Here is a 24,015-nt window from a genome sequence, read left to right as displayed (position 1 = left end):
TTCAGACACCTGGTTCCATTCACCACCGCTGTGGACTGTTGTGGGTTTCAAACCACTCAATCACTTTTTTTAACATTTTAACAGTTTAATTCTCCTTCAGTGTGCTAATGTGTTAATTCTGACACTGCATATATGATCAGGCGTAATATGGCTTCTGTCGTTGCGTTGCACAGTCAGATCTTTAAGTGAAGGGTGGCACAAAAGGAAATAAACTCAAGAAAGCAAGATCGCCAAAAGTCACGGCATATAACAATATATAGAAGCGGAGATGGCGTTGCACAGCAGCTCGAGAGAAATGCACAAAGAAAACGAAATATAATTAAATTACCTGAGTCCCAGCATGTATGTATGTGCCGAAACCAGCCTAGATGGCCCACTAAAGGTATTGTTATGCTGCACATTGGAATTTCCAGTGGAAGAGAGGAACATTTCAGTGATGTTAAGTACAGTCTAGTAAACTAATGCCAAACTGAGGGAGCAGTTAAAGAATGAAATCTGTAAAATATACAGCAATGAAATCACCAGTGTGCCGGTCATTAATGCTAGCAATAAACACAGTAATGTTTAATGGATAGACCTTTAGCCAATGATGTATCAGATGTCTCCAAGGCAAACACGCCTCACTGAGAATCACATAAACTGAGACAAAAGTGATAAATTGGTTAATGATTAGAAAGCTAGAATCAAGAGAATAGGAAAGATGATGCGTTAGATATGACAAATAAAAATTAGCCACTAAATGATAAGTGTAATATAAAATAATATGAAGTTGTTATATATTTAGTCTAATAACTGTTTGGAGACTTTAGTACATCATTAAAAGCTTTCTTTGTTAGGTATAAGTCTTGTTTCCTGTTTGGTCCAACTGTTAGTTGCAGGCCTAGTGTTTATTTTGCTACATACAATCTTATGCAAAAGTTTGGGTGCCCCTGTTCTAATGACTTGTTTTGTTTATTTTTTAAGTGAAAAATAAGTGAACACTGTTCTGCACTTTTTAATGCACAGGTACTGTTTATTTACCTTGTACTTTACATGCTATACTGTTTATATATTATTTACTGTTTATATGCAGAAAAATGTCAGATTTACATTTGTTCTCTGTAGAGGATGTTTTGGCTTATTTTCATTTAGAAAATGAAACTTTTCAACCACTGTATTGTGACATTGATTCTCTCCTATCCATAGCTTGCATTGTAGTCAAGCAAAAGGAATTCTGCTTGTTGGATCATGTCACCATGCTCACAGCACAGAAAAAAACATTTAGAGATCGATTAGAGCGGTGGTTCTCAAACTGTGGGTCACGATCCACTGGTGGGCTGCAGTGTGGGAGTCACGAAGAAGCAGCATCGGTGCAGGTTTGTTTGTTTTTCCGTGAGAGCGGAGCTAAATGAAGCGCCTTTTAGATCATAAGCGGTAACCACTTGGCACTGCTGGCACTTCCAAAGCACTCTGGCATTATCAGTGTGGCCTTTTATACCAGTTGCTCGTGGCCAACACAGCTACAGCCGTCAGTGCATTTTCAGTCAAGTGTTGCTTGAATGACGGCAAAACATATTAATGTGAATGAAATGTATTAATGTGTTCATACTGCAGGTGAGAGCTGAACGGAATCATTGTTTTGTCCCGATTACTTTCTATTCCACAATCTCAATAAGTATGTAAAAGTGTAGGCCGATACACCTTTCTTTGTAACACGGTATGCTTTTGCATTTGTTGAGTGGAAAAACAGTAACATAAGTGCACGGTATTCCGTACACTTCAGTATTCCGTACACTTGCAACTTTTCCTATTTGTGTAATAAAAACCACTTTCTTGTCATTTATCAACAATACATTGTCATATATCCTTGTTTCCAATAAACGGTTGGTAAGACCATCTAAGCTGAGTTTGGACATCAAATCTGTGTAAATAGTGACCGTTCCCCAGCGTGACCAGAAAATGGTGGGTGGGGAAACACAGGGATGCGAATGTGAATGGGGTGGGGAAACTTTCACAGCCAGTTAATATGCATTTTAGCACGTTTAAACAAAATATTTAACACCCCAGCGAATATATAACAATGGATTATCACCATGAAACACAGTGTGTTTAATACCGAGTTGTTAATCTAAGTTTACACAGTCAGTTTAGTTACCTTAGCGGCTTCACACCACTGCCTCACTTTACTAGGCTTTTGTCTATGGGAGCCTCAATCATTGTACCTATTGTTTATCTAAATTCATTTTTTAAAACGTATAATCAGTTAATGGCCATTTTTATGCAATTAGAATTCATTAAACTAAATAAAATAATACAATAAAATGCAGGAAAACACTTTACGGAAAACTGCTTCCTCTATGGAAGCTGGTGTACGGAATTCTCAAAAGTATTTGGCCAAATATGACCAATCAAGATTTTGGTTGCTAGATTTTGTCAGATTTTGACTCCAACCAATGATTACATCCTATATGACTATATGCAATAACTACTGAAACGCGAAAATTGCCGAAGTACTGTACGGAACACTGCACTCTTACATTATGTTGACTAAAAGTGGACTGAAAGCTTAAGGATTTACTTTTATGTTTTATTTAACTTCACACTCAGTTTGTGGGACCTCGTGTTTGGGAACCCAAGGGTTAAGGCCTATAAGTGCATTTTTTTAATGGAAAAAAAAAAAACAATGTGATTTTTACTATAGTGAGACCTTCATATCAGGTTTGATGCTTTTTTTTTTGTCTACACACTCTGAAAACAAGTGATGAAGATGGAAGAGGAAAAAGAAACATATTCCTTGAGTAGCAGCAATGATTCATTTAAAGTGTTTCTTTCAAGTACTAATTGATGCACGCACTGGGTTCACCCCACTCTACAGAATAGACAACAGCGTACCGTGTTTCACCGCCTCTGATGGCTCCGATGAAAAAGCATACACAACAATATATGTGTTTCAAAACTTGATTTTTGTTTTTTTTTGTCTGTAAAGATTGATGTGAATAGGCCTTTGGAGGGCTTATTTGCTTTGCGATATCAATATTTCAAAGGCTGCTATCAAAATACCAATTAACACTGCATTTATCACTGATGACAAAAACATGGTGTAGTTAGATAATAATTATTTCTTGCTAGTATCGTTGCTGTCGCTGTGCTATATCGCCCCAGCTCTACTTCAAATTCATACTGCATTTGTGTGTGTAAGTAGAAGAGGAGAGACTTACGATTTGAATTTGATGAAAAGTTATGACCACCGTCTTGTTTTAAAAAGTGAAAAGAAAAAAAAACATGTTACATTTTTGCTTTGTTTGACATGGAAACAAAGGCAAGCTGTCAATACAGAATGCAAATCGATTGCGGATGTAGTTAGTCGCATAACCCATTATATAATTAAGTTATTGGGTAGCATAGCCAAACAAAAGTAACAAATCTTAACAAACGATACATTATACTACCCTAGTCTGAACTGTCCCGAAACACCGTCCCAATCCCCAGTTTTATGAGTGTCTGTCCTGTCCTATTCTATACTTTCACCTACCTCGTTAGCAAGCTTAAATAAGCACGTATCTTACCCCCCACTGCGCTGGCCATCAGCAAGTGACTTTTAAAAAATAATGACGTTGGAGGCGATTCGGAGGGATTAGTCATCAGTCTGAGCTGAGAAACAACAACACGCGCGCAAAGTTTACGACTTCCCCCTGCCTCCCTGGCAGATGGTAATTGCTTTTAAATTGCAAGGAGATGCAAGCGTAATATGACAACGTAACAGCAAAGGAGTGACAGCTCAGAAATCAGCAGGAGACGGGGGTGGGGGGAGGCGTCTAGGAGAAAGCACGACCGCATATAAACAGCGGCCTTTCCTTCCACAGGGCTTAAACTGCTGACGGAATAGGCTGCAGGTACAGAGGATTCTCCCATAAATATTAAAGCCACTCCACTGGACGTTTTTGACCTTGATCTTCCTGGGTCTGGGTGCCCTGTGCTGAATATGATATTTGGTATCAGTGTGCCGCACTCGCACAAGTAGACCCGCTCTATGTACAAGCAGGTTTAGAAATTGAGAGGTTATTGATTGTGGAATGTAATGAGCATCGTGCAGTTCTATGAATGAAAATGAGATTGCAGGATGTAGCCGAAAAGAACCAACACAGTACGACACAATCTCCACGGCAGATATATATATATATGTATATAGGCCTAGTTTCACACCAATATAAAATGTGTACATTTTGTGTAGGTGTCAATATAGTATGACTAAAATGAAAAAAACGTTCATAAAATAGAAAGCGTGTATGGAGACTTTGAACGGTGTCCTCGACACGCTTCCCAGGACCACGGTCTTTTCTGGAAACCACCCTAAATGATCAAAACTAGACAACTGGGTGCATCAGAATAAAGTTGGCGAGAAGGGGCGGGTCTTATGTTATGACCACACTTTAATGACTGGGTTTTTTTCTGTAGTTACTTAACACTTTCCAAGGATTTCAATTTTTAGGGCTTTTTCTTTATAGGGGGCAAGCTTGGCACTCATTTATTTATCTGAGTCAAGCAAATCTGTAGTACAGCACTGCAAAAATCAGAGACCACCCTGTTTATTTAATCTCAGGTCAAAACAGCCATAAAAACATTTTTTTTTCATTTTTCGGGAGATATTTCTGAGGATATTATACTTTCACTGTGCACTTTACTAGGTACACCTGTACAACTACTCATTCATACAATTATCTAATCAGCCGATCGTGTGGCAGCAGTGCAGTGCATACAATCATACAGTGAAATGAAACCAGGACCATGATGCAACACATGAACTCAAGTGCACAACAATACAACATACACAGTGCAGACAATACAGTACAATAAATAAATACGAAAGACTTACAATAAATACAAGACAGAACACAGGCAGTACACAGTACTGAGAGTGTGTAGATTGTGCAAAGCAGGATGTAACATACAATGACATATTAGCATACAGCCTAGCATATATGAACATAGCAGTCACTCACTGAGTGAGTTTACATGCATTTAATAATCCGATAACTGCAGAAAATGAGATTATGTCAGTAATCCAATCAACGCGTTTATATGCAGTTGAGTAATCAGATAATTGGAAACTCCGGGTCTACATGAGTCAGACAGTATTCGGATTTCTGCTTTGCAATCAGCCAGTAAACTCACAGAAGAAGACGTGACATAAAACAATGTATAACTCAAACTTCATGCTGCGGCTTTTTTTTAAACCTCGCCACTTTATCCAAAAACATGAAAATACATCATCTAGAACATGAAGAATATTTAAATCCTTCATTTCGTCAAGAATGTAGTTGGTTTCAGCGTCGCTCCAAAAGTGTTTTGCTGCCATCTGGCAAAAACGCTGCTTGCTTATTTCCGATACAGCAGTCTGTTCCACACATGCGCAGACTGAGAAATCTGAAAGAAATCAGAGTAAGAGTTTACATGCACTGCAAAATCCAATTACTGAGCTAAAATCCAGCTCTCTTTATCAGATTTCTTAATCAGATTTCTAGATCGGAGTATGCTGTTCCCATGACCATTTGAATAATTGGATAACTGCAGAAATCCGATTCCGATCAGATTATTGAGTGCATGTAAACTCTCTCACTGAGGTAGCAACCAGAACAACAGTAACGGAAAACAGTACTGGTTGACCAGATATATAAATTCTATTAAGTATTTCAATGTGAAATGCGATAATGTTAATTACAGTAATAATATTTAATTACAGTATCTTAGACATAGTCTGGAATTGCAAGAAGTGGGGAGTGAGATGGTCTCATATTGTTATGTATAGGTGTATGTGTGTCTACAGCGGTGTCCATCAGTTCAGTCCGTGGGAGTTGAGGAATCTGACGGCTTGTGGAAAGACACTGTTGCACAGTCTGGCTGTGAGGGCCCAAATGCTGCGGCACCTTCTTCCAGATGGCATAAGAGAGAACAGTTCGTGTGAGGGGTGTGTGGGGTCAGTCACAATACTAGTGGCTTTTCAGATGCAGCATGTGGTGTAGATATCCGTGAGGGAGGGAAGAGAGACCCCAGTGATCTTTTCAGCTGTCCTCATTATTGGCTGGAGGGTCTTGCGGTCAGAGGCGGTGCAGTTCCCAAACCAGGCAGTAAGACAGCTGCTCAGGATGCTATTTTACTGCCTCTGTAGACAGTGCTAAGGATGGTGGGTGGGAGATGAGCTTTCTTTAACTTCCGCAGGAAATAGAGATGCTGCTGGGCTTTCTTGGCTATGAAGCAAGTGTCCAGATGAGGTTCTCTGCTAAGTGAACACCAAGGAACTTGGTGCCTTTGACACAGGGTAGTTGTTGGTGGTGAGTGGAGAGTGGTCACTCTGTGCTCTCCTGCAGTCACCAACCATCTCCTCAACCATCAGAATGAGGAAAAAATGTGGCATGATTGTTAGTGCAAGATGGTTGAGTATTTCTATAACTGCTGATCTCCTAGGATATTCATGCCCAACAGCCTTGAGTTTACTCAAAATGATGCAATAAAGAAAAAACCTCCAGTGAGCTGCACTTCTGCAGACGGAAACACCTTGTTGGGCCAATTAATACCAATCAATCATCGGTTGAATGCCACAGCCTATTTGAATAGTGTTGCTGACCTCTTCATGACCACAATTGGCCCATTTTTCTAATGGCTACATCCACCATGCAACATGTCACAAAGCAGAAGTCGTCAAAAATTGGTTTTCTGAACATGACAATGAGTTCACTGTTCTTCAGTGGCCTTTCCAGTCACCAGATCTGAATCCAGTAGAACACCTTTGGGATATGGTAGAACGGAGGATTCACAGCATGAACCTGCACCTGAAAAATCTGCATGATTTGCATGATGCTATTGAGGTGTATTTAGAAGAATAGTTTTATAAAAGAAGGTAAAAACACTCTTAACTTCTATAAGTATAAGGTGAGGTCTGAAGTCCTCTGTGTTATCTGTCCTGCAGGATTTGGAATGTTTACGTTAAAAAGGCCCCCTGGTCCAAAGGTCTATCTCTTAGTTCCACATAGATGAGATCAATTTAAAAAGGGCCATATGTTCAGTTTGCTTTTTCAACAACAAGTACCCTATATAAGCAGCTGGTTTATTCTGTTCTGGAGGGGACACAATTGGCACGGATCCTCTCTCAGGCACTTTATAGTGCTTGATATGATACCGTTTTACTTTGTAATAAACATCTTATGCAAGTAATGTGGTGTCAGCGGAGACTTCTTCAGCATCTTCAAATCATCGCTACTTAATAAACAACACTATCATGTCAACCTGGACTAGAATCTCAAAGGAGTGTTTCTAACATCTTGTGGAATCCATGTTTTGAGAGCAAAGGGAGGCCCTACCTAGTTTTAGTTTTAGTGTTCCTAATAAAGTGCTTTGTGAGTGTAGATTGCAAATCAAAAAAAAGAAGCTGCTGGTGTTCTTGGACTGACCACCTCAGTCCAGACCACAGCATCATTACAGAAGCCTCAATGAATGTGTTTGGGATTATTTGGATAATGAGGAAAAACAAAAAGCACAAAATGCAACCAACTTCTAAGACTGAACTTTGGAAGGGTGGAAAAATATCACTGGAGGGTTTTTTTTGAAAAACTAGAAGTGAGTCACCAGAAAAGAATGAAAGCTGTGAAGAAGGTAACAAGTGGACACACTAAATTCTGAAAATGTTTATATCATGTTTAGATGTTGAGGCTTCCATGTAATTACCTGTGAAATGTGTTCTGATTTTTACTGTGAATGAATGAATAACTTAATGACTACGTTGACACGAAATGAAATAAATTAAAGGTGATCTGAGTTGCAAAAGACATTTGTAACATATCAGTCCTGAAACATGTATTGTTACACTTTTAATGCTTTTAATTCTCAGGCTGAAAAAGGTGAACATTGGCTTCGAGCGCAGGCTTGAGGAAGTGCCAACTGTCATCAGAAACTCACCCCTGATGAATGTGCTGATGTCGGTGCTGGAGGACAACAGCACCGTGGCCGACAAACGTGAGCCACTCAGTCTGTCTAGCAGGTCAGAATCACCATTTTACACTCACTTTCAGCCGTAAGAGAGGGAAAAAATAAATCTAGTTCTTTGTAATGTCAGGTAATAAAGTTTTTATAATGCAGCTTCGTTTCAGTAAACAATTACTGTTTCATACTGAGTGTACAACTGTCCACAGACATCACATAGTCATACTGAATGAGTCCTTTAGTGGTCCGCTATGGTCTGGCACTGATTGTCAGGCTCTGCAGCAGTACTGTCATGGTGGGATTTAATAGGACGCTCAGGTCTGAGTCAAGTATGAGCCTGACATTCCTTACTTCCAGCTTGACATGTAAGTTAGGCTCCTCACTTTGTTTAAGACACTTACTGTCAATATGGACCGTTTCAATTTAATAGTAAAGTACTGCATTAGACAGTCAATGGGTGGGGCAAAAACCTCACATAAACTCATTGCCGTGTGAAAGGTAACAGGCCTTGTTAGGTGAAGCACTTATCGGTAGAACAAATGTGGGCCAAAAATAGAACCTTGAGGAACGCCCCAGACAGCGTTATATGTCTTTAAGTCTCCAAGACCTAACAAAGTGCTGGTTCCCAGTAATGTATGTCCACAGACAATTTGGGGCAGTGCCAGGGAGACCAACCCAACCCAGTTTTCAAAACTGATAGTCAAAAGCAGCCCATAAATCCAAAATAACAGAAAAAAGCCACATTATCTTTTCAACTTTCAATCTCAAGTCGTGTGGCAGAACATCAAACATTTGTAGCTGTAAATGGAAAAGTACTTCAGTTATTCTCAAATTGTGTGGCTAAGCAGACAGTTGAAATGATTTTGCTCTCATGTGCTTGTTGGACAGCCGAAGAAGCTAGTTGCGCACTCAGAGAGCAGCAATTTGCTAAGCTAATTGTGGAATAAGCAGCGGTATTTTCTTTTAACTTGATTCTTTGAGAGACATTACTTACTCCAAATTAGGAGGAGAAAAAAAAAATATTAAAGCCAAAAAAAGTCTCTTCCTTCCTAAGTCAGTCAGTCTTTCATTTGTAATTCAAAGCTTTCTAGGACCTGGTGTGTCTAATAAGCCCACTCATAGAATTTCGCAGCCTCCCCATTGTCAGGTAGATAATGATAATGTATTCAGGGTGTAATTTCGCTCTTGCTGTGTACAGCGATGCCCTTTTCCTTTCTAGGCAAATACCAAGAGGTCCAGGGAGCATACGTGCCAGTCCAAAAACACCAAGTCTGAAAGCATGTAATGGGGAATGTTAGTGTGTTTAGTCGGAGAATGTGCACCTTGGGTGACCTGTGGCTGAAACTGGCCGTATCGCTGCAATTTTTGAGAAAAGGCACATTAAACAGGAAGGGAACTGGTGCCTCATCGTATTTCTTCTAAAAGGAAATTACCGATAAATGCTGATATGTGACATTTGAGGAATTGATGGATGAGGAACCAAGCCGAGGGCCGGTTGGAGGTCTTAAATGTTCTTTGCTGTTCGGAGAATGCCCCGAGCTGTGACTGGAATTCTCTTTGAATCTTTCAACCTGCTAAACAGCCAATAGTTCTTATCAGCTAGATCATAATTTTGTCTGCTGGGGTTTTTAATTGAAGAGGATATTGCTGTGGGGCAATTATGCTTGGATGTTCAGTCAACCATTTATTAGGCTCACTTCGTCTGGCTAAACTGGGTGTCAATCTGCAACCATAGTAACCATCTGGAGAAGAGCCTGCAGCTGCTGATGGATTGCATGGATGGCATGAGCCAAGAAATAGTCAAATGCAGCACGTACTGCCGCAACCTCAGCAAGCAACAGCAGCAGTAACACCAGGTATTCACGCTTTCCTTCATTCAACACAACAAATGTACTGTTGGGTTGTTTTTGGTTTCTATGCTTTGTACCCTTCAATGTATAACTGGGGTGTGGGAACCGACTGGAAATATAGCAAAACAAAAACCGAAAAGGCTCAGCTTTGGATGTACTTCTCTGAATGTAGTTATCCAGAAAAATCTATCTGTGTGTCATCTGCCTGTCGATTCGCTATATCACTCTGTCTGAACCACTTTGTCACACTGGCTTCCCTGAAAACTGCTGTGTCATTTTCGCTTGTGCTCTGGAACAGAGAGCCTCAGAATTCAAAGACAATTATTTACTGGCTCTATCTTTTCTATCTGTTTATCTCTCTATCTCTCTATCTATCTCTCTCCATCCCTTCCACTGCTGTAGTCTTCTCTGCTTTTTGTTTTTACAGTCCATTCTCTGCAATTTGCTGTCATTTTAGTTGCTCATTAGGCTAAAATGCTAAATAACATAATAACACGACTAAATAACGTAACTCTCTGTCTCCGTCTCCGTCTCCCTCTTTCTCTCATATATTTCGTCATGCTCTGTCCCAAACCTGTTCAGTTTAATCTCAGCAAAAAAACTGCTGTGTCTTTTTTAGAGATGATTTAAAACCTTGATTATCAGCCAGATCCAATATATCAATCTGATATTTTGCTAAGCGTTGAAATGAGCTCGGTTTAATTGAAGTACCTCATGTTAGATGAGCATCTAAAAGTAAGCTGTCAAACCCAAACTACTCAATCACTCTACTACCCCACAGGAAAGAACCACACAGCCAACAACATCACATCGCATAGTATAAGTGGGCGCTTTCAGGATAGATTTGTTACAGGATTGGATCAGTTGCATTCTGTTTTTTCTCCTCTCATACCTGATCCAGCGTTTTCTGCTCATTTCGGTCTAATGCTGATAACTGGCTCGCATTTTCCCCTTATTTTTTTAAAAAAATGCGAGCAGAATTTTTTAAAATTATGTGTGCCACTGACCTTGAATGCCACTGTATTTCAAATAGTTAGCCTGCTGGTTCATCACATGTCACAAAAATTCTAACTAACCTGCTAAAAACTAACCAGCATAGCTGTCGAGTGTCATGGTTTAGTTAGAACTGCTGGTTAGAGACTCACATTTTTTACCTTTTCTGTGGTCTTACAGCAGTAAACGTAAATCCTAGGGGTCTTCATACTCTCAAAAAAGTTTATTTCACCACACAGCATCATCACAGAAACAGAGACAGAGCTCAGCTGCCCAGCATTATTATCCATATCCATACAGCCCCACCAAATCAAAGTCAAGTATGTTGATTTTACGCACTGTGATTTAAAGGGCTACCAAAATGCATACCACTCAAAACCAACCAGCAGCTGAACAGCCCTCTCATAAAAAACAAGATCTCCTGAATGGAGTGTTTAGCTTGGTTGCCTTCAGAAGTTAAAACTAGGGAAAAATTTACGTTTCGTAGAGTTGCGTGTTGCATACTTGTCGCATACTTGGAGTCAGATCAATGGCTCTTCATTCAGTAGCACTGACAGTTTTTTAAATTCAAAATTAGCCAAGTTAGCGATATTATCTGTCCTTTCATTTTATTCAAGTCTCAGTCTACTTTCTAAAAAAATGCATTACATTATAGAAAAATATTTCAATAAATGGGAAACTATCAAGAACATCTGGGACAAAGACACACTTTATGTTGATTAGAGAAAAGACAGCAAGAGATGAAATCAAAGAAACTGCAAGAAATGAACATAATACATGCTAAGTGACTGAAAACTAAAGCTCCTAACGTTCAAGTACTCCTTAAGGGCCTGGACAATGTAGGAAAAATCTGATTGCTGAATTAAACATCTTCTCTGACTGATAGGAGGAATAAAGAGAAAAGGAATAAAGAAGTTCATACTATGTTTGTGCTCAGATCTTTCTGTGTGCTGTTGTGTATTTCTAATCAGGAGCCAATTCTCCTTGGCAAAAAGCTTAATATATAAGCTTGCCTGCTTATGTAAAATGGTGGGTTCCAGCTAATTATTGAATTTAGAGTTGAATGTGCTGTCACTTGTCAAGATTAATATGATCTCTAAAACAGTACTGAGTTCATCTGGTTGATGTTTTAGTTTAACTTCTTCATAGGGTATGAGTTTTGCAATACCTTTATACTGGTATGCCATGAGTAAGCACAGATAAAGCAATGTACAAACAATGCAAAACATGCTAAGGTTAGTCCATGTAGCCTAATGGCCGAATCAGGGATGAACCACGTATCAGTGAAAGTGGAAAACCAGGCCCCTCTTAATCACCTCTCCTTGTAGTCAGCTGCAGCCTGAGAGAGTCCAGGCATCTGTCACAAGAACGGACATTTGAGAGTAACATGGAAAGAATGCATGCCAGGCTGCTTGCTGCGCTCCTGTTCCCTCTCGTGCCACCTCCCTTGTTCAGCTGTATTAGACGATGGCGCAATCTTAGGGCCTGGTCCTTGCTGTTACTGATAGTGTTAGAAAGCAATATTGACATAGGTTCACCTGTACTGTTCTGTTCTATTTTAATTATTTTGCATGGCAAAAATATCTTAGATTCACTTTAGTTGATAAATATGAATATAAAATTCTTATTAAAAGATTAGGGCTGTCCCAGAATAATAAAAAAAATATGTGGTATATGCCAAAAAGTATGTGGAAACCTGACCCTCACTCTTTTATGAGCTTATTCACCATCCCCATCCAAAATCATGGGCATTACTATGGAGTTGTCTTTGTGGCTATAACAGCCCCAACTCCTCAGGTAGGACTTTCCACAAGATTTTGGAGTGTGTCTGTGGGACTTTTGTCTGGCACTTCTATTGGACGAGAAGGCCTGGCTCACAATCGGACGTTCCAGCTCATCCAAAAGACATTCATTGCAGTTGAGGTCAGGGCTCTGTGCAGGCCACTGAAGTTCGTCCACACCGGACTCATCAAACCAGGTCTTTGTGGACCTCACTTTGTACGAAGGGGTAGAGTCATGCTGGAAGAGGAAAGGGCCTCCCCCAAACTGCTGCCACAAAGTTAGAAGCACTGGAACTGAGTGGCTGAGATCAGACCATTATCCCCCCTCAACCGATCCTTACTGTTGGCACTATGCTTTCTGATAGGTGCTGTTCTCTTGGCATCCACCAAACCCAGATTCATCCATTAGACTGTCCATCAGGCAGTGAAGCATGATTTATCACTCCAGAGAACATGTATCCACTGTTCCAGAGTCGAGTGGAGATGTGCTTACCCGACTAAATCCAACAATTGGTATTGCAAATAGTGTTTGTAATTGTAGCTTCTTGGCCATGGAAAGCAATTTAATGAAGCTCCTGGCACACAGTTCTTGTTCTTATGTTGCTTCCAGAGGCAGTTTGAAGCTCTATAGTGAGTGATGCAACAGAGGAAACTCAGTTTTTACATGCTGCATGCTTCAGCACTCGGCAGCCCTGTTCTGTGACTGTGCGTGGTTTACCACTTTGTGGCTGAGCTGTTGTTGCTCTTAAACACTTTGATTTTACAATAATAGCACTTACAGTTGACCAGGGCAGATCTAGCAGGGCGGAAATTAAATGAACTGACTTGGCAAAGATGGCAAAGGTATCATCCTATGGCAGTGCCACATTTAAAGCTCTTCAGTATGGCCCAATTTACTGCCAGTGTTTGTCTATGTAGATTGCATGACAGTGTGCTTGATTTTATGTACCTGGGTGTAGCTGAAACACCTGAATTCAGTAATTAGCAGGGGTGTCCACATTGTTTTGTCCATATTGTGTGTGTGTCCATATGTTTGTTTATTTACATACATATACATATATATATATAGGTTTATAAATATATACACACACACATCGTAATGTATACAGAAACCATCAAATATTAATTATTGATTTTTTTTTGCCGTACTGACCCCCTACTACTCTAAATCTTGTGCCTGGTGACTCCAATACAGGTTGTAGTGGAGAAATGTAAAAGGTTTGCCACACTGTGACATTGTTATTCTTGTGGTTCATTGCCAGCATTAGGAGTTTTAATGTATCTGTGAATTATTCATCCCTTAATCAGTCTACGTCCTTCATGTCTACGACAGATAAGGCCAGCCAATGAACGGTTAGCCGGGGTTCACAAGGACATATTAGATTGGAGCCTTATTTTCTCCTTCAAAATCAAAATTTCCTCCTTTTGTTCACACTGACAATGTGGCTTTAAAAAAAAGAAGCCCTGACATTTACACAAGCTTTGGCCTGCTGGCAGTTTGGAGATATCAGTTCTAGGAACTACCTGGGGAGGGAGGAAAAAAGGGTGTTGCACACCATCATGAGGAGGAAGCAATGGAAAATAATCGAAGTCTAAAATGCATTGCTGCCAAGTCATCTGTTTGACCAGGTGTGAATTTAGCCTTTTGAGGACAGTGCCATCTTGAATGCGGAATTTGAAATGCCTCTGGGGTTTCAACGGATCAAGGTTAACAAGTTTTTTTTTTTCCCAGGCATTTTTTGCCATCTGAAAAATGCTGTGCCTGAGGAGACTTAGCATAACAACTGAAATGTCAAAAGGATGTTGTTTTGTATTCTATTCAGCAGAAAAAGTGAGTTATGCTGGGGCTGGAATCCTGAGACGTCGTCACTGGAGAGAAAGAAAAAACCTTCGGCTTCATTGCCTTAGTCTTCTATACCATTCAGCTCTAGCTGCTTCTATAAGGAGAGCCGACGGACCACAATGGCTTCTCTTCATTTAAAGAGCGGCTGAATACAATGGGGAATTCACACTGGTGTAATGATAAAGCAGTCACTTACACACGCTGCACTGTCCTGTACGGCACGAAAAACCTACACGGCTTTCTACAGGAAATTACCCGGCCGTCGGAGCCGTTTTGTCTGTGTTTATTAGACTATTAGGCACACTGTTTTGGCTGGTGGGCAAAAAGCCTTTGAAAGAGATTTAAGGGTTCGCTTCAAACGGAGCAGCAAACGAGACCCGGCCTCGGCAGTGGCCGCATTCAGGTCGCCACAAAGGCCCTTATATCAAGCACGACGAAAATCCTCAGTAATTACCTCCGACATCAATCACTCCCCTCCTCCCCTGACCGCCACCTCTCGCGCCCGTCCCTCCCCCAGTGTACCATACACGCCACATCAATCACCATTTAAGATCAGACCGCGCTGATGCTGTGTCTGCAGTATACGATCTTAAATCATATCCACCAATTTTAACAGAAATGACCAGTATCCTCAGCGGTGATATTGCAAGTCACACTAATGGAAGCTGGGAATGAAATCTCCTCTTTCCAGCTGCTTGTTTATTACAGTAACTCTTTGAAGCCACAGTTATCGCTGGCGGTTACAAAAAGCTTATTGTGACGTGATATTTCTACTAGCTCAATGGACCAAGTAGACTGTTTAAAGAGCCACGTTTGTAAGGAGGGGATATTTTAGGTAACACTGTATTTTAAGGTGTGCTTCTTTACAAATTATTAAGCATTAGCAAGGCATTATTATTGAGAAAGTTCAGGTTTTTCAGCCACATCCATTGATAACAGGTGTACAAAATAAAGCACAGAGCCATGCAATCTGCACAAACATTGGCAGTAAAATGGATTGTTTTGAAGAGCTCAGTGATTTTAAACATGGCACTGTCATAGGATGCCATGCCACAAGTCAGTACATTCAATTTCTGCCCTACTAGAGCTGCCTCAGTCAACTGTAAGTGATATTATTGTGAAATGCATGCATCTAGAAGCAATAAAAGCTCAGCCACTAAGCGGTAGGCCAACTCACAAAGCAGAGCCATGGCCAGTCTAAGCACATAGCACATAGAAATCATCTATTCTCTGTTGTGTGTCACTCACTATAGTGTTCCAAACTGCCTTTGGAAGCAACATCAGCTCAAGAACTGTGCATCAAGAGCTTTGTAAAATGGGTTTCCATGGTCAAATAGCTCCACACTAGTCTAAGATCACTATCTACAATGCCAAGCGTCGTCTGGAGCGGTGTGAAGCATGCCACCCCTGGACTCTGGAGCAGTGGATACATGTTCTGTGGAGTGATGAATCATGCTTCACTATCTGGCAGCCTGATGGATGAGTCTAAATTGGTAAATGCCAGGAGAACGCTACCTACTGAAGGAGGAATAAAGGTCTGGGGCTGTTTTTCAGGGGTCCAGTGAAGAGTAATGTTAATTACTTTGATTGTTTCATTTACAGTATTACAGTATTACACCCTATTTTATTTGCTATAAAGTTTGGGAACTGATGTCCATTTTTAACAGTTTATAACCTTAAAACATGATTTATTAGCACTTTCTAAGGATAAGATAGTGGGGGTGTTCAGACTTTTGCATGTGACTGCATCATGTTACTTAAAAAAACTATACGTTAAACAAAATTATTATTTTATTAGTTAATTATATCATCATAACTGTCAAATAGAACATGTTATCTGCGGTCAGTTATGTGGATAAAGTCGACAACTTTAATGTCCAAGAAAAGTTAAGACCTCTAGATTTCTAAAGGTTAGGAAAGTCCACATGGTGTCTTAGTACTTAAATAGTCTTGCTTGCCAAACTAGGATGAAGAACACTCAGCTAGCCTCAGTGCTTATTTAGTTATGTGTGTCAGATTAAAAGCATTCGGTGTAGACCAGAAGAAGTAACACTTTAATATATTTTGACACTTAGACAGTATATAGCAGCCTTGTGGGTAATATTTGACAACTTAAATGTATTACCTTAGAGTGTCATCGAATGCATTGACCTTCAAATGTGCATACAGAATGTACCTGGAAGCTTTTTTTTATATTTCTGGCCACAGCCTGAACAGCCTTATGAGACAATAAGGCCAGCTGTGCCAGCTGACTGTTCTTGTTTATAAGCAGTGGTTGAATTGTAAAAGGGTTTGAATGACGGGGGGGGGTTGGTTATTAAGATCTCTCCTGTTTTACTATGATTCATACTATGGAATTCAAAATGTGCAATACTGGATAATTTACTGTTGCCTCACTTCAGTTCTTTTACTGGCATCTTACAAAACTACCTGCTGTGATATTTTGAATATCTGGCATGATTTCAACAGCAGATTTGGGGCTCTAAGCAGGTTTTTGTTGCCCTCCATTTTGCTAGCAGATGTACTGTAATATTAGAGGTTAACTACTGACAGTGACTACCACAAGCTGTCTAAATTTGATTTATTTATTAATCACAGCCTGAGTGTCTAAACCTGGATTAATTACAGGGTGAGTATCTAAACCTAGAATAATCACAGCCTGAGTTTCTAAACCTGAAATAATCACAGTCTGAGTATCTAAACCTGGATCAATCACAGTCTGAGTATCTAAACTTGGATTAATCACAGTCTGAGTATCTAAACTTGGATTAATCACAGTCTGAGTATCTAAACCTGGATTAATCACAGTCTGAGTATCTAAATTTGGATCAATCACAGTCTGAGTATCTAAACCTGGATTAATCACAGCCTGAGTATCTAAATTTGGATCAATCACAGTCTGAGTATCTAAACCTGGATTAATCAAAACCTGAGTATCTAAACCTGGATTAATCACAGCCTGAGTATCTAAACCTGGATTAATCACAGCCTGAGTATCTAAATTTGGATCAATCACAGTCTGAGTATCTGAACCTGGATTAATCACAGTCTGAATATCTAAACCTGGATTAATTACAGCCTGAGTATCTAAATTTGGATCAATCACAGTCTGAGTATCTAAACCTGGATTAATCAAAGCCTGAGTTTCTAAACCTGGATCAATCACAGTCTGAGTATCTAAATTTGGATCAATCACAGTCTGAGTATCTAAACCTGGATTAATCAAAGTCTGAGTATCTAAACCTGCAATAATCACAGTCTGAGTGTGTAAACCTGGATTAATCACAGCCTGAGTGTCTAAAACTGAATTAATCAAAGCCTGAATATCTAAATTTGGATTAATCACAGTCTGAGTATCTGAACCTGAAATAATCACAGCCTAAGTATCTATACTTGGATTAATCAAAATCTGAATATCTAAACCTGCAATAATCACACCCTGAGTGTGTAAACCTGGATTAATCACAGCCTGAGTATCTAAAACTGAACTAATCAAAGTCTGAATATCTAAATTTGGATTATTCACAGTCTGAGTATCTAAACCTGAAATAATCACAGCCTGAGCATCTTAAACTGAATTAATCAAAGCCTGTGTTTTGGACGAATCACAGTCTGAGTATCTAAATTTGGATTAATCACAGTCTGATTGTCTAAACCTGGTTTAATCACAGCCTGAGTATCTAAACCTGGATTAACAGATAAAGTTGTTAACTGCTGTTTGTAAAGTGAAGCTGAAACCTCCTAAGAAAAAGAAAAGCCTAAGTTGAACCTGCTCCATTAGACAGATCCCAGATCCTCTAATTCTAGCCCAACTAAATCCAAAACAAATGTCATAAACCCGCCGGTTAACACCACAGAAACATACCTTTATCTTTTAGCTTTTTTGCTTCTTCTTTTCCTTCTCTGTTTTTCCGCTCCAGATGTGTAAGTTCATAATGTTACTGTAATAACCCAGAAATTGTTAGGCCGCCCTTGCTGGTCGTAAGCCCTAACAAGCTGCTTATGTTACTTATTAGGAAGAGCCAGCACTGACCAGAGCACTAGTGTTAACACATCTGCTGACATCAATATGCATAAGCCATGCTTATCCTGATTCCGGAAATGCAGTTGGCGTCTGATTTTTTTGTTTTATTTTTACTTTTCATTAAACATATAAATGTGCTACCTAGCTTTCCCGTTCCACCTTAAATAGTCCAGCAGTTCTGATGCCTGAAGCGCCAGAATGTAACTACTGCTGCGTTTAAGGTGGAACGGGAAAATTTGAACTAGAAGCTGGTGAATAGCTGACTTCAGCTTCATATCGCTGAAGAATTAGGGGTTGGTGAAAATAAATACCCCGTCATTGCAGACTGGCAGGGTCGCCTACAGAGCAGCGCTAGTAGCCTGTTTTAACCACTACCCCTTGTAACTCAGTTCCAAGGAGCAAGGTAACACTCAAAAACAAGGGGTAGGGGTAAAAATAAGAAATGGGATTGGGCCTGTCTGCAACACAAATATAGACATTTTATATACTATCTAAAACCGCCAGTGAACAATATGTAATATTGATGATGAAGATAAAATAGCAGTAAACAGGAAAAAAATTACATTTTTTGGGGACTAATTTGCTATGTTTAAATGATTTCAAGCCAAAAGTATATCTAAAGCTGTCGTAAAACAGTGTCTCAGGCACCAGGTAGTGAACTCATAACCATTTCCATGTAATAACTTTCAGTGATGGAGCTTTTAGATGCATTAAACTCTAAGACGTCTGGTTCCATTCACCACTACTGTAAGCAATTCTGCTTGGCAAATTTCTCTAAAATGGCACATTTTACATCAACCAACTTTTTTCTTGTTTAATGAAAGAAAATCACTAGTTTGCTTCTCCGATTCTGAATCTGAAGGTTAAACTCTGCTGCACTGCCAAAAAAAGTGTGCATTTCTCTGTCATTACCGCTTTAGTAGGTGCTTTATCCCAACTCTAACTTGATATATCAATGAAATTAAAATATGGATCATAGACATAAATGAAGTGACATTACATGACAGTAGGGTCCCTGTTCCGAAGGGAGTGTAAAGAGGGAATGGCTTGAATGGTTTTATTTTTGGTCTATGTGGACCAGGGAAGGCATTCCTTTACACCATCCCTCAAATCAAACCTTGTTTATAAGTCCAGATAATAGAATCGGTGCTGTTGCCCTGTGTTCATCCTAGTTCTCCTGCTCTGTCTGACTCCATTATGTTGTTGCCGATTCTCTCTCTCTCTCTCACTCACTCTCTCTCTCTCTCTCTCACTCTCTTGCTCTCTCGCTCTCTCTCACCTCCCCCAGACTGATCTCAGTTGTTGGAGCAGACAGAGCAGCTGAGAAGGATTCCACACAAAGCCTTACTGCCTGTTGCTGGTGTCTTTCATGATTTAATTGATTTCTCTCTTTCCCTTTCTTTCTTCATCTCTCTCTCTTTCTCTCACTTTATCCCTTTCACTTTCTCTCTCTTTCTTCCTCTCCCTCTTTTACTCTTACTTTTTCTTTTTTCTTTCTTTCTTTCTTTCTTTCACTTTTCCCCTTTTCAACTCCCCCTTCTTCTCTCTCTCTCTTTCTTGTCTCTTGTCTCTTATTTCTCTCTCTTTTTCTGTCTCACCATACTTCTCTTATTTCTTCCTCTTTTCCTTTCTCTCCTCCCCTTTTACTCTCACCCCCTCTTCCTTTTATTCCTTTTATTTCTCTCTCTCTCTCTCTCTCTCTAGTATCTTCAGGAGAATGCCCAGCGGCAGAGTCGCGGTGAGCTGCCTTGCCGGAGGAAGACATCAGCAAGATGTTCAAGCCTCCACCACGCATGGACACTCTTCTCATCGCAGGTGCCTGAGGGGTCATCCTGGCTATTCAACTCCAGGCAAAGTCCTTTCCTCACTCCTGTTCCAGCTGATTTCCCCATCTGCATGAGTCCAGCAGGGTGATTACAAAAAAGACACGTTTCCACTCTCAAACAAGAACAACAGGAGTGTAGATCTCTGACCTCACAGTGACTCGATTACGCTTAGGATTCTGTTAGGAATTCATTTCAACACAGACACACACGGCCCTTATGAAGCATCAAAAGCTATTCAAGTGCAAACGGTGCCCCCCATGAAGAAACTTCAGTCTGCGCAACACGAGTGAGTGTGTGACTGAATTACTGACTGACTTACTGACTGACTTACTGAATTACTGACTGACTGACTGACTGACTTACTGAACTACTGACTGACTGACTGACTTACTGAATTACTGACTGACTGACTGAATTACTGATGGACTGACTTACTAACTGACTTACTGAATTAATGACTGACTGACTTACTGACTGACTGACTAACTTACTGAATTACTGACTGACTTACTGACTGGCTTACTGACTTACTGACTAGCTATTGCCACAAAGCACATGCTTGGGTAACTGACTTGCTTGTTGACTTACTTATTTACTGACTTACTGACTGACTGACTTACTGAATTACTGACTGAATTGCTGACTGACTGACTTCCTGAATTACTGACTGACTTCCTGAATTACTGACTGACTTACTGAATTAGTGACTGACTGACTTACTGAATTAGTGATCTATGGCTATCGCCACAAAGCACATGCTTGGGTAACTGACTTACTTGTTGACCTACTTATTTACTGACTGACTTACTGACTTATTTACTGAGCGACTTCCTGACTTACTTGCTTGAAGACTAACTTAAATACTGACTTACTGAAGAACAAACCAGGGCCATGAGGTTCATGCTTGGGTGAGTGACTTACTCATGGACCTACTTACTGACTTATGGACATGCTGATTTACTGACTAACAGACTTGGTGACTTACTTGACTTACTTATCAACTTACTGACTTACAAGACAGGGCCATGAGGTGTGTGCTTGGGTGACCTAAGTACTGACCGACTTACTGACTAACTTACTGATTATAGATTTACTTTCTGACTTGCTCACTTACTGTGTGAAATACTCACTTACTTTCTGACTTGTGGACTTGCTGACTTACATTTTGACTTACAGACTTACTTTCTGACTTACTTTTTGGCTTACGGACTTACTTTCTAACTTATGGACTTGCTGACCGACTTTCTGATTTATGGACTTGCTGACTTACTTTCTGACTTGCTTACTTCTTACAAGACTGAGCTATAAGGTGTGCGCTGGGATGAATGCACAAATGTGACTAAAGGACCTTTTAAAACAGTCGTGGAGTATAGACAATACAAACAGAATAGCAAGGTTTTTGGGAGGATTTTATCGTTCAAAATAATATAAACCAGTTTATTTAGGTCACAAATATAAGTGTGTAGTTCATTATAATGTAGTAAAATCAATGCAATTGAAATACCATCTTCAAATTGATGGATCACAGTGCATTAAAGCGATTTTAACACCTCTAGTGGACAAACTACTGGACAGCCAGCGCAGCAGAGGCACTCCAAAGATCAGGGACTGCCCAGTAGTCTATTATTTAATGATTTATCCATAAAATGTGCTAGCATTCAGCATAGGTGAGAGGTGTTGTGCCGAGTGCTTTGAATCTGATCAAATCTTGCATTTTTGCGCAAGCTTCCAAATAGGTCGAAGTCTGGTAGTGATTGCTTATTTCTGTGCCCACTTTTCTACCAGGGCACGATTGCACATTTCAATCAGCCATAACTTCTGCCTCCTCGACTCTGAGCTCTGAAATTTCCATAAATTGATAAGGGCCTCTTGGCAAATAGCTTTGCTTTGACCTGCAATGTCTGACATTCTGGTTTGCCATGTTGAAAAATCTCAAAAATGCTTAAACCTTGACTCTCAACATCTGTGGACTAATGCGGAATTACATAGCGAAAGATAAGACTCTAAGCCCAAACACAGAACACTTAGACAGGATTGTAAAAAACAACCACACAAGTAAGGGGCTTTATAGGCCGTAAACACTCACTAATCCTGTCGGGTTAAAACAAAACAAAGGAATGATTCAGAGACTATAGCAGTCAGTATACATGTTTTTGTTAGTTGTCCATAATATTTGACCCAAAGGGTATAAATTAGGCCTAACTCTAACAATTTGAGCTTGGATTGGGCAACTCTACCATCTGCTACACTATTTTCAGGATTCTGAAGCCACATCATAGAGTGCTTGGCTCCCTCAATTGCCGCTTACAGCTATATATACTATTCTTGAGGGATTTGATCCTTGGATTCCAATTCAGATGGCAAATTCTGGCACAGCCACTTGTACTGTGTCTTTCCTTGGGGACGTTCCAATGGAGTCTTGATTGAATTTCCTCCAATTGTACACACAAAAATCCTCCTCTGAAAATGACACTGCAGTTCTAACTAGTCATCTAGCTGTGATTTACATTTGTATGTATGTTTTCTTTCCCCTAACAAGGACAAATCAACGGCTACTGTCAGAACGTGAAGGAGTTCACCTCGTAGATCCTTGGCAAGCTATTCATGGCGGAAGCTCTACAGGATCACAGCAGCTAAAGTGCAGCAGGAAGAACTCAATAAAAAACCCACCCTGATAAGTGCACACTGCCAAATCCAGCACTTGCCTAATCTCCTAAGTGCAAATTAAGGCTCATTCACACTGACCTTGAAGGAGTCGCGGTATCTATTGTTTGTAATGGTGCATTGGTAATAAAACCTGTGCATCTCATCGTGCCCTGGTTTGCCGTGTTTTTCTTTTCAAGGTGTCCCTCCATCTGCTGAGGTATATCTGCTCAGGGCCTTAGGTCTTTAAGCAACAGTTGTTCTGTTCCATTGTTTCTTCAGCATCTGTTTTTTACGTATGTCTCAGTAATGTGAGTTACAGCTGTACCGTTCGAACAGAATGTTAGATTAGGCTCATCTTGGTTGCAGCTCCCACAGCAGTTTTAATTTAGGCACCGTATATTAAATCAAGGAGCAGCCAGTCATGAATCAGTGTCTGATTGAAAGTCAGCTTTGAACTTAACAACATAACCAAAATCCCAGAATCTCCTAAAGTCGTGATAATAGTATCACCACAGTTCACAGGCCTGGACCCCCTACTCATGCCTCCACACTGTGCACTGTGGCTACACTATTCCCTTATCAGCAGTTCCTAATGAACCTGTCAAATCAGTTTCAATCACAAACAGTTATCCTCTGCCTTCGGTGGCTGATGTGGTTCTAATCACTGTTTTACACCATGCTAGCAGGGGCACTTGTTCCCAAAGGAAATCTGAATGGAAGGAATAGAAACAAAAAACGAGTTAGAACAGTGTTTTCCACATACTCTGAAACGAGTACAATGAATGAAAATTTTAGCTACGCTCTTAGGTGCCAAAAAGATTATTTGCATCGTTTTTGGTTCTCTGAAAACCTTTCAACTGACAGTTCTTTAGAGAACCATTTATGCATATGAGATGTAAAAACAATGTTTTTTAAAGCTTCAAACTACACTATGTAAGTTCGTAGGATTTGGGGACCTTTCTGATGAAAATGTGTAATTGCACTCAACATGTGGAAGAACATAATACGTAATGCTGGCTGTGCTTCGGTCCCCTTCCCCAGGCGGATGAATCTGATGCTTGGGAGCATTTAAAGAGAACTCTTTTAAATAGTGTAGGTT

General features: G+C 40.1%; 1 protein-coding gene across 1 annotated transcript in view; it reads left to right on the top strand.

Annotated features, from left to right (window-relative positions):
- The window catches only part of eif3ha (eukaryotic translation initiation factor 3, subunit H, a), a 70,792-nt gene extending 47,885 nt beyond the window's left edge, over window positions 1-22,907 (top strand). Inside the window, 5 exon segments of the mRNA XM_036557906.1 lie at window positions 7,862-8,011; window positions 9,689-9,809; window positions 20,149-20,191; window positions 20,194-20,259; window positions 22,810-22,907. Coding sequence (XP_036413799.1) covers window positions 7,862-8,011; window positions 9,689-9,809; window positions 20,149-20,191; window positions 20,194-20,259; window positions 22,810-22,907 — 478 coding nt within the window.
- Window positions 22,908-24,015: the final 1,108 nt, after the last annotated feature.

Source organism: Colossoma macropomum, unplaced genomic scaffold (assembly GCF_904425465.1).
Source record: "Colossoma macropomum unplaced genomic scaffold, Colossoma_macropomum, whole genome shotgun sequence".
NCBI lineage: Eukaryota > Metazoa > Chordata > Actinopteri > Characiformes > Serrasalmidae > Colossoma > Colossoma macropomum.
Note: the sequence above shows the minus strand (reverse complement) of the source record. Positions and strands in the feature narration are given on the sequence as shown.